We start from the raw sequence: 12,283 nt of genomic DNA on the forward strand, positions 1-12,283 counted from the left end.
GTCCTATGAGGTACAATATGTTTTTTATGTGATACAATGTGTTAGAGTTGATGATGTGAGGAGTACTTGTGATTACGACTAGTGACCAATGATATGATGATGATGATAAGTTGTTAATGATATGATGATGATGATATTTATTATATCATTGGGTGAAAGAACCGCGGATTAGTTTCAAGTGGATGTCCATCCACTTGAAACTCGTCCACACGGTTCTTTCACCCCGTGATGTAATAACTCATTATGATGTAAAAACAATTTCTAAATTCCTGTTGTATGAAAACTTGTGTAAAGGTGTACGAATACAACATGAAATTAAAAAGAAATAAAATACGAAATAATAGTAGCAGCGCGGGCAGGGAGAAGCGCTACTACTAATTACCAGTAGCGCTCCTCCGGGAACTCGCTACTACTAAGTCGATTTAGCAGTAGCGTGGGAGGAGGCACGCTATTGCTACACGTTAGCTGTAGCGCCTTATGAGTAGCGCATAACCCCGCGCTACTGATAGGTCTAAAACTCGCGTTGCTGCTAGGCTTTTCCCTAGTAGTGCATGGCCATTCACCTTGTCGTATCCTGGAGTAGTATCACATATTACCTAACAAACATACAGATCTCTGCAAGCATTGATGTCATTGTGAGATTCATGCAGGCTAAAGTAGCCATGTCAAATCCAGAAATTCTAGGAGGCAACAACTTACAAGATAATAGTTAGATCATGGCAACCGACTGAATTGCCCGTGCCATGTTGTTGGGCAATTATTCCACCTCCAATGCATAAAGTGAACACTCCCAAGCATCGCAGGTCATCCTCTTACTTTACTCATTGCCAAAAGCCTCTTTCATCGGCATTGAGTGCTCATAAATACTGAGCTCCATGAACCCTAACCACACATCGAAGAACAATTTTGTGCATTTTGTGATCGGCCTTTTGAAGATATTCAACTTTCATATCTGCAGGTGTGCCATATGCAATCACATTTGAAGTGCCGTGGTCATCTTCTGAAAAAAAAGACCGACGCCATTTCTCTTGAAGAACGGTTCATTAGATTCCATGTTATTGGCAATTCAATAGAATAGCCGTTCGGACATACGGAAGCATCACTAATAATCCCCGAGTGCAGAAATATAATAATGAAATGCAAGCTCATTATATAACTATCAACGCGAGTTCATTATATATTTTCCGTTAAAACAAACTTGAGAAACACCATTTATTACACACACATGTATGGAGCGTTTGTGTGAAACATTCTGTTGAGGCGACATTGTATGGGGAAATTTTTTAAAAATTAAACACGTACTAGGACTGTTACAATTTGTACATTTAATAATTGAATCCAACATGATCAGGCCGGGTCACATGATGCACTTGGGATCAAGGCATGAAGCAATCAATATTTGTTTGCCATGGAGCACTTGAGCCTCACCTCCATGGGCATTCCCTGGGGCGGAGGCACGTTTCCCATCTTCACCATGGCCTTGGCGAAGTCCCTCGCGAATGCCTCACCGTCGGCGCTGTACATCTCTACAAGATTGTCTTGTAGACCTCCATCACCGTAGATAGTCTGGTCCGAAGAAAGGAGACCGCGCCGCGCGATAAGGTTCTTGTACTAAGCGTTGTCGAACCTCATGGGCGTCTGCACGTCAAACGGCGCCTTACCAGAAGGACCTTGGCACGTCTGCTGCGTGGTCTGTGCGAAGTATGGGTCGATCTCCTCATCGCGGTCGGTGCCGTAGACGCGGTCTCTGTAGGTCTTGCAGCTGGCCATCCCGACGGTGTGGACACCGGAGAGCGCAGTCATGTCACGAGCGTCAAGGTTGAGCCTTGAAAACATTCTGATGACCTCGCCGAGGTCGTCGTGCGGGCTGGGAAGGCCGTTCTTGGTGGATTCCGGGTCGGCGGCGAAGCGCGAGTCCTTGCGGCCGAGGGGCACGCTCCAGGTTGGACCTCCGAGCAGGGCGACGGCGTCACGGGACGCGAGGGCGATGACGTTGGCGCAGGAGACGGTGGCCGGGCAGTCGTGCTCGAGCGCGGACTTGATGTCGTCGATGACGGCGTAGCCGGTGAGGAGGCGTTCGGCTCCACATCCTTCTCGCTGGGGGAGAAGGGAGTTGCGTCGAGGAGAACCGAAGCATCACATCCCTGTCACGCCATATTTGTAAACCATACCATTAGCAAATGAAAGTGAAACCATAGCAATAGTAGGTAAGAATATATGTAGAAGTAGTATAGAGAATAGAGGTGATATACGTTGATGAAGCAGTCGTGGAAGAAGAGGCGGAGGACGGCGGGCGCCATCCTCGGCTGGGCGGCGACGCTGCTCGCCATCACTGACAGCACCACGCGCTGCACACGTTGGGGCACGTCTTCTCGTAGTAACCCGGGGAGAGCTCGTCCCCATTGGCGGTGGCAGCGAGAGCAACCAAGAGGAGCAGCGCAATTGCAACCCAAGAAGGGACGCTGGAGGACGCCATGCCTGTAGGCCGACTGATGATGAGTGAGATCGCTGCACGGTGCAGAAGAATCAATCAAAGAGACAGTGAGATGCTTACTATCAGCTAGTTGCAGTGGATGATCGAGTGGGAAGCATAGGCTTATATAGAGTTTGGTTTGTGCTGCCGTCTTCCTACACGCGCGTGCGAATGTGCGAACGCTCTGCTCGACTGACAAGGTCTCCGTTCTGTCTGCCGCCTTGTGCATCTTGGCCAGAACCTTGACGAGGTCAGGGTCGGAAGAAGAGAAAACAAAAGCGCAGCGAATTGACAGGCTAACAAATACGATCGAGTACGTACCTAGCTTAAATTACATAAAATTATGTGTATGTGATCCCGTCGACACGGTTGCTTGCTTGGATGGTGCAATTTTCCACGCCAAGAATCTTAATTGATCGAATCATTCGCTGGAATCAAAGGGTACGTGTTGGAGAACGGGCTGGGACAAACCATTGAATCGAAAACACGCATGTTGTCCACTTGAACTTTTTGCCTAGTTCAAAAGATGAGTGGTCCATTTTTGCACGGTCCGATAAAGCACCCTCAAAGCACCAATTTTGCCTACACTCACGGACTCATTTTACTTAATCAACGGACTTCCTTTTCCCCCTCTCACTAATCTCGCTCCCCCCCCCCTGATTTTCAGGGGGGGGGGGGGGGGGGTGTCTCCTAATGTCTAATTAACGAAACCCACATTCAGCCTAGACCCGTAAAACGTCCGTAAAGTGCCCGTGTATGTAGCATTGCTCCATTGTGGACTTCGTCTCCGTTTGTTACTACAACTTTCTTGATCCTCAAGGATGTTTCAGGAGAGGACAAAGCTCACCTAGAGCCCTTGAATTAAAAGAGATATGCTATATTGACAGAGGAGGCTACGTGAGAACTATTACATATACTCCATCAACCCTAGCCGCCGTCATTGTCCATCATATTCATCATCAAGCCATATCATCTCTATCTCCAACCGCTGTCTACATCAGGAACACCATTGTTCCAACCCGCGGTGGGACAAGACTCACCGATCTTTTTTAGGAATTACAAACCTGACTGTTGTCTATCTCTTTGCTCTGATTTAAAATTTCAGTTCAGCTCCAGAAACATTGTGCACGTACATCCCATATTTGTAAGTACTCCCTCCATCCTGTTTTCCATGTCGCGGAGGAAGAACTACGGTAGTACAAATTAGGCATACAAATGGCGATAACAAAAACAAAACAGAGGGCGTATTTTGTTTGACTTCTTCATATTCCATTTTATTTCTAGCTCATGCTTTCGTATGCATGCATGACTCTCAACGTTAGCGCGTTGAGTGCTATGACTAGGAGGAGATTCATGCACTTAATTAATCAAGTTGATGTGTATGTCATCGTTGATGGCTCTGCCAATAAGAATGATCTTCAAAAGCTCAGGCTGACTGTAGTATCATGTTGTAGAAAAGACCGCATGGCCCACGACCAGCTTCTCTTGACTTTTGGTTTGTGTGTGCGCGTGCGTATGTGTGTGTGTGTGTGTGTGTGCGTGTGTGTGTGTGCGCGCGCGTGTGTGTGTGCGTGTGTGTGTGTGAGAGAGAGAGAGAGAGCTTCTGCTGGTTGCCACTCCCACACCGTAGATCTCCCTTCCCTCCCCTGCCCCCCCCCCCCCCCACCCCACCCGACCTCTTATGATCCGTTACCGCCTTCTAGGATATGAGCTAGTGTGGGTGGGGGTGAAGTGATTCTAACCCTACTCCATGTGCGGCACCACACGTTGGCGAAGGCTGAAAAGGAAATATTCGCCATCCTATTTTTCCGGAGTTAATAATCTCCATACGATGGTAAAATGGTAACGGGAAGCAGAAATCTGCTACCTCAAAATTGACATACAATCTCTGGGAAGGAGCGCTCTTCACCATAACCATGAAATCTTAGAGTGGAAACACCTATTCTTGCTGGGGAGAAGGCCAAGGAAGAAAAGTAAGGAGGGCCCCTTCCCCTTTCCTCCTGTGGTGCCTCAATGCTGACGCGGACATCTATGTCATCTCCATCACCATCACCAACAACTCTTTCATTGTAATCCTCTCAGGGTGATGAGTGTAGACTCCTTTGGGGTTGAGGGTTTGTAAGTAATAGGTGTGTGTTCTCTCTCTTTCTCCCTTGATCATATAATGCGAAACATGATTGTTATATTGGGCATTATTGATGTAGTTAACTATATGGTGGGCTTCTGGATATGAGTTTCTTTATGTTGGATTTGAATATGTTCATGTTGTGTATTCAACTTTTCATCAAGTTTGGGAGATTGGTGAACAAACATCCAGCGTTGAAACTAATTACTTGTTGTACTTCCTTCGTCCTGGTTTATTAGCCCCCCTTGTATTTTTGGCTAAACTTTGACCTTTAATTTAACTATCAGAAAATATGTTACGTACCATAAAAAATGTAGCATTGAAAACATCTATCGAATATGAATGCAACAATATTAGTTCTATAACACATAATATATATTTGTTAGTAAATCTACAATCAAAATTTGGCACAAGATACGAAGGGGCCAATAAACCCGAACAAAGGTAGTATTGTTTATCGACCAGTTATCTTGCAAAAAAAGTGCTAAAGGCACCAAAATCAATTTTTAGAAGAGAGTTGTTTTTGACAAGTCTTCGTCGCCTACGTAACTTAAGACTAGAGAGATATACTTCAAGTATTCATTTAAACCTTTGTGTGGTCACGAATCATGATTAGGTGCAACCCTTCAAATATCAACACAATGTTGTATAAGGTTGCAGGAGTTCTTAATACGAAAATTCTACATCCCCTCCATTTTGCTTCTTGTTTTCTCGGAGATATTGCATTGCTCGTGTTGAGATTTCACCGTTTTTTGCTCCCATTTTGTCGAAATCAAAAAAACCTTGGTTGTTGGCTTTGATCACAATATTTTAGGTATTTATGGAAACCATCACCAAGATTGAGACGAGTGAGGGGTGATGATCAATTTCCCTAAAGAAGAGAGAGAGCAAGAAGGAGCATCCAAGAGCCTAGACGAGCGCTCATATGAGCGGTCCGCCGATACCGCTGCTTGTACCGCCACCACCATATCTTCAAACCCCATCACTCTTGTAATTTGAATGAAAACATTCAGATAATAGAGTAGGGCGAAAACACACAACCACTAGAAGTACAAGAGAAGAGAGGGGATACAGAGGGAATATCTTCACTTAGATTCATCCCAAATCCCTCCATTGAGGGGATTCACCACTTCACCACCAATAACTCCTCGAGAGATAAAGAGAATGAAAAGTCCAACATTGTGAGATTAGGGTTTGAATCCTTGCTTCGTACTTTGACTCAAAGATTGAGACTTGGATAATCATTCATCTTGTTGTGACGATTACGGTATTATCAAATATTATTTCCCTTTATTTGATATCATTGTTTGATGGTGACCCCCCTCTCATGTGCAAGTAGTCCCCCTCAAGTGTGAGAGAGGAGCGAATAGTAGGATCTGATCGTGCCTATTACTTTTATTACTAATGTGTGATTACTTAGGAGATTGATTGAGAGATTATTTATGCATGTTATACACATTGCTTGTTGTCTAATTTAAGGCCCCAGTAAACTATATCCATACATTCACGTGTATGCACGTAAAGTTTAGCGAATCCGTGACCTCCACGTGATAGGGGTTGGTATCAACGAGGAGCAAAGATGATATGAAAAGCATGGGCAGACATATCATCTAAAGCATTAGTCCGTCCAATGATCTTAATTTCTGAGCCGAACGTTGATGGTGGCAATGGAAGGTGGGACAATAGGGTCAAACTAGCTGACATGCAGAGTTTGGCTATTCATGGGTGTTGCACCTACCAAACTGAAGGATCAAAGATGCTCGATATGTCGACAAGGACCCGGGGGGTGAATATGTGACTGCCAAATTTACTCTTTTCTTTGTTGATTTTGGTGGCGAGTATGGAAATGTAAGTTCTCTAGATATGCAACCAGATGATGCACCGTATATGTTGCATCACAACAAGTAGGGAAGGTACACAAGGCAAACAAGCAAACAAGTAATAATTAATAACCAATAAAGCTAGGGTTAGAGACAACCCAAAATGATGGATACAAAGATGTAATGCGAAGTTAACACTTTTGGGAGAGTGCAAATCTCCGTTGGAGAGGTGGTGGTCAACGAATGCTTCCATGATAATGAATATCTCATCCAATTCCCTGAGTACCTTGGACAATGAATGACCAAGTACCCTCACACTAGGGTGAATTGACTGGCTAACGAATACACATACCTAGCTTGAATTGCACAAAAAAAGGATGCGTCGACATGGTTGCTTGCTTGGATGGTGCAATTGTCCACGCCGAGAATGTCGATTCATCTGTTGAATTGCAAACACACATGTTTGTCCACTTGGGCTGTTTGCATAGTTTAAAAGGTGAGTAGTGTGAATTAGAAGTCGATTTTACATGCTTTGACAAAAAAACCTATAAAGAACTGGAAGCCTAGAATGTATGCAATCCTTATAGCCGTGGAGTTTTGTAATTGGAAGATACATGATATCTTTCCAGAATCAAAGAATTTACGAAACTGATCATTGAGTATTTATTTGCACTGATTCAAAATTTGAGTTAAGCTCGGGGAAAATTTTACTACGTGTACGTCCCATATTTGTTAAGAACTTTGTTTGACTTCTTCATAATTTCATCTTATGTCTACCTCATGGTTCCATATGTATGTATGACCCTCAAGTCTCAACTTAGCAAGTTGAACGCCATCTGGTGGAGCAGATTCTCGCATTTTATGGTCAAGTTGATGTATATTATCGTTGAGATCTAGCAATAATATCATATACAATGATGTACTTATTGATATACTGTAACTAGTTAGGTTATTCGCACATTTCCATATATGCCAAGTAGTAGAGTCGCACAAACCATGCATCGTTAACAATCTTGCATAGTTTTAGCACTAAAAAATAATAATCCAAAACGCCAAATATTATATATATTATATATATATATATATATATATATATATATATATATGTGTGTGTGTGTGTGTGTGTGTGTGTGTGTGTGTGTGTGTGTGTTTCGTGTGTCTCAGCGTAGTAGAAGCCAAACTACATATTTACATTAGGATGCAGTTGCCATATTCGCAACCTCCAAAAGTTGCCATATTGGTGCGCACTCTATAAATTTTCGAAGGTTGCGTAGGTAAAGTTAAATACAGAGTCACCAAAACACCAGGCTCCGTAGTTTTCTTCCGGTTTTCTTCTATCTACTCTACTAGTCCAATTTGACATCAAAATCAAACAATTCAACAATATTATTACAAGCCATTCATCTGAATACAATAATAATCTGAAGGCAACAAATAATCCAGAATCAAATTGTTCAAGTACAAAAATAACGAAGTAAAGAAATGTAAATACACTATCACCCATGCAGCTATCATTGATGTTCAATGATATCTTCACACAATTGATCATGGGAGGCCCGGTCTTCATTCTTCCGGCACGCCTCGAGGCACGCTTGAATGTGGTTTGTGTGTCTATGAGGCTTTATAGTTGTGCTAACATGGTCATACTCTTTGGCCATCTGTGTATCCCTCTCATTCGCGCTGACCATGTCATCTAGGATCAGACAAAAAGTCATGATCCTTGCCAACGTATCTTTGTTTCAGAAATGAGCAGGACACCGGACAATTGCTAGCCTAGCTTAAAATATTCCAAATGACCTATCAATGTCCTTCCTTGCTACTTCTCACATCTTTGCAAAATGTTTATGTTTGGGTATTAGAAATTGTCTTCATAGATGTTCACCAAGATGGATAGATGTCATCGGATGCTAGATAGTATCCTTGGTCATAATCATGGCCATTCACCTTGTAGTTGAATCCCAGACCTGAAGTAGTACCCACATGTTGCCTAACAAACATAAGATATCTGGAAGCATTGATGTCATTGTGAGATTTAGGCAACCAAAGTAGCCGTGCCAAATCCATAAATCCTCGAAGGCTACAACTTACAAGATAATAGTTGGATCATGGCAACCCACTGAATTGCCCGTGTCATGTTGTTGGGCAATTATTCCACCTCCAATGTATAAAGTAAACACTCGTAAGCATACCAGGTCATCCTCTTACTTTACTCATTCTTAAAAGCCTCTTTCATCGGCATTGAGTGCTCACAAATACTGAGCTCCATGAACCCTAACCACACATTAATGAACAATTTTCATATCTGCAGGTGTGCCATATGCAATCATATCTGAAGTGCCGTGGTCATCTTCTAACACAAAAGACCGGCAACATTTCTCTTGAAGGATGGTTCATTAGATTCCATGTTATTGGCAGCCGTTCGGACATGCGGAAGCATATCGCTGATAATCCTCAAGTGCATAAATATAACAATAAAATGCGAGCTCATTATATAACAATTGAACACGATATTATTATATATTCCCCGTTAAAACAAACTTGACAAACACCATTTATTACACACACACACACACACACACACACACACACATGTATGGGAACATTTGTGTCAAACATTCTGTTGAGACGACATTGTATGGGGGAAAAAAAAGAAATTGAACACGTATTAGTACTGTTACAATGTGTACATTTAATTGAATCCAATATAATCAGGCCGGGTTGCATGATGCACTTGGGATCTTACAATCAATAGTTGTTTGCCATGGAGCACTTGAGCCTCACCTCCATGGGCATTCCCTGTGGCGGAGGCACGTTTCCCATCTTCATCATGGCCTTGGCGAAGTCCCTCGCGAACGCCTCACTGTCGGCGCTGTACATCTCCACGAGATTGTCTTGCAGACCTCCACCGCCGTAGAGAGTCTGGTCTGAGGAAAGGAGACCGCGCCGCGCGATAAGGTTCTTGTAGTAAGCATTGTCGAACCTCATCGGCGTCTGCACGTCAAACGGCGCCTTACCAGAAGGACCCTGGCACGTCTGCTGTGTGGTCTGTGCGAAGTATGGGTCGATCTCTTCATCGCGGTCGGTGCCGTAGACGCGGTCCCTGTAGGTATCGCAGCTGGCCATCCCGACGGTGTGGGCACCAGAGAGCGCGGTCATGTCACGAGCGTCGAGATTGAGCCTTGAAAACATTCTGATGAGCTCGCCGAGGTCGTCGTGCGGGCTGGGGAGGCCGTTCTTGGTCGATTCCGGGTCGGCGGCGAAGCGCGAGTCCTTGCGGCCGAGGGGTACGCTCCAGGTGGGGCCTCCGAGCAGGGCGACGGCGTCACGGGACGCGAGGGCGATGACGTCGGCGCAGGAGACGGTGGCCGGGCAGTCATGCTCGAGCACGGACTTGATGTCGTCGATGACGGCGTAGCCGGTGAGGGAGGCGTTCGTCTCCACATCCTTCTCGCTGGGGGAGAAGGGAGTTGCGTCGAGGAGAACCGAAGCATCACATCCCTGTCACGCAATTTGTGAATCTTATTTAGCAAGTGGAACTAATAGTACTAGGCATCAGGTAAGACTATACATAGAAGTAGAGATGCGTATATACGTTGATGAAGCAGTCGTGGAAGAAGAGGCGGAGAACGGCGGGCGCCATCCTCGGCTGGGCGGCGACGCTGCTCGCCATCACTGACCGCACGACGCGCTGCACGTTGGGGCACGTCTTCTCGTAGTAACCCGGGGAGAGCTCGTCGCCATTGGCGGTGGCAGCGAGAGCAACCAAGAGGAGCAGCGCAAGTGCAACCCAAGAAGGGACGCTGGAGGACGCCATGCCTGTAGGCCGACTGATGATGAGTGAGATCGCTGCACGGTGCAGAAGAATCAATCAAAGAGACAGTGAGATGCTTACTATCAGCTAGTTGCAGTGGATGATCGAGTGGGAAGCATAGGCTTATATAGAGTTCGGTTTGTGCTGCCGTCTTCCTTCACGCGCGTGCGAATGTGAGAACGCTCTGCTCGACTGACAAGGTCTCTGGTCTGTCTGCCGCCTCGTGCATCTTGGCAGGAACCTTGACGAGGTCACGGCAGGAAGAAGAGTAAACAAAGGCGCAGGGAATTGACAGGCTAACTAATACACGCACCTAGCTTGAATTACATAAAATTATGGATGTAATCCCGTCGACACGGTTGCTTGCTTGGATGGTGCAATTGTCCACGCCGAGAATCCAATCATTACGCTGGAAGCAAAGGGTGTTGGGACAAACCGTTGAAATGCTGTAGAAACACAAAGATGCATGTTGTCCACTTGGGCTGTTTTGGCTAGTTTAAAAGGCGAGTAGTACGACTTAGCAGACGACTTTGGAACGGTTCGAGAAAACATCCTTCAAACACACCCCGCTGGAACTGGAAACCTGGTACGTATGCACACCTTACAGACAGCCAGCCTTGTATATTTGAAATTTATGAAAGATACCGAGAACCTAAGAATTTGCTCTTTGCACACACGTCACAGTGCTGCGCGCCCCGACTCCAGCAAGATACGCAGCACACGTCGCCAAGGGAGCCTCGCCAGGAACATGATACACAAGACATGCTGTCGAGGTCTCTTCAAGACCCAAAACCCCATACCCCCGCGACGGACCACTAGTAGAAAAATGGTCATCTGTCCCAGTTGGTAAGGGCATTTTGTCCCGGTTTGTGAACCGGGACTAAAGAATCGTTACTAATGCCCTAGCCCTTTAGTCTCGATTCTTACATGAACTGGGACAGACGGATCTCCACATGGCCGGTGCGCCGAACCCAGGCAGGAGGGCCTTTGGTCCCGGTTGGTGGCACCAACCGGGACCAATAGGCATCCATGCGTCAGCATTTCAGGGGCTGGAGTTTTTATTTATTTTTTTGAAGGGGGGGTTGGGGGTTTTGGGGGTCTAATTTAGGTGTTTCATATATTGTGTTAGCTAGCTAATTAATAGAGAGAAGTGTCCTCTCTTATGTCCGTGCTTGGTCGACGCTATATATACGTATATATAGAGAGGACTAGACACGCTAGCTAGTAAGCAAATGAAGGAAACAGAAGATCGTCATGAACATATGCATACAGAGAGAAGTGATATCGACCACCTCTCCTTCTCCGAGAGATTGGTCGAACAACAAGTTCTCGTATATGTATCCGACACTACCGGCTACATATATACAATAATTATCTCTTACAATATAATCTCCTAATTATATATGAACACAGGGTCCACATAGTATTCTCCGTCTTCAGCGATCACATGGTCAAGGAAGAATGCCGCCAATTCTCTTGAATTGCTCATATACGATCTGGTGCTAGGAGTTCATCCTGCATCCAAAACATCTAATTTGAACAAGGGGGTCAATACATATATATATATGAATAAATAAAACTCAACATAAATGAGGGTAATAAAATAAAATTGTGAATATTATTGCTTTACGCACTTGATATTGTTCGTCAGAGTACCCCCGTTCATAGGTCGTGTGGCGGATGGACTCGCAAACGTAGTATCCACAGAAATCATTCCCTTGTTCCTGCCACAATCACTTTACAAGAAATAGAGGTTAATTAAACTGATAAGCAAGCATGCCAAATGGTATTCATGAAACTAGCGCTTGAATCACTAGGAGATGCGTGGAACATGTTACTATAGTACTTACTTTCGGATGTCTAAATTGCAGCTTCTTCGGCAGTCCCGGAGCTTTTTTGATGAATTTTCTCCAAACCCCGCCAGACAAAGAAAACAATTACTTGACATCAGAAAATGAACAAAGTTGCTGATATGGTGGATAATGATCGATTTAACTAACTTCTCGAGCATTTGAGTCATGTCCGCATAGTCCTGGGGGTCTTTTCATCTCGAG

General features: G+C 44.8%; 1 protein-coding gene and 1 pseudogene across 2 annotated transcripts; both read right to left on the bottom strand.

The window, feature by feature from the left end:
- Nucleotides 1–1,148: 1,148 nt before the first annotated feature.
- LOC125522793 (peroxidase P7-like) lies at nucleotides 1,149–2,637 on the bottom strand (annotated as a pseudogene). Its single transcript, XR_015610754.1, has 2 exons — nucleotides 2,253–2,637; nucleotides 1,149–2,144 (listed from the first exon to the last, which is right to left on the bottom strand). The product of XR_015610754.1 is annotated as a peroxidase P7-like (transcript).
- Nucleotides 2,638–8,905: 6,268 nt separating this feature from the next.
- Nucleotides 8,906–10,335, bottom strand: LOC125522034 (peroxidase P7). The gene is made up of 2 exons (XM_048687102.2): nucleotides 10,011–10,335; nucleotides 8,906–9,916 (listed from the first exon to the last, which is right to left on the bottom strand). Exons 1-2 carry the CDS (start codon nucleotides 10,230–10,232, stop codon nucleotides 9,164–9,166), a joined length of 975 nt encoding a protein of 324 aa, XP_048543059.2. The 5' UTR covers nucleotides 10,233–10,335; the 3' UTR covers nucleotides 8,906–9,163.
- Nucleotides 10,336–12,283: the final 1,948 nt, after the last annotated feature.

The sequence above is a fragment of the Triticum urartu genome, chromosome 7A (assembly GCF_056163025.1).
Source record: "Triticum urartu cultivar PI428250 chromosome 7A, HENAU_Tu73, whole genome shotgun sequence".
Classification (NCBI taxonomy): domain Eukaryota; kingdom Viridiplantae; phylum Streptophyta; class Magnoliopsida; order Poales; family Poaceae; genus Triticum; species Triticum urartu.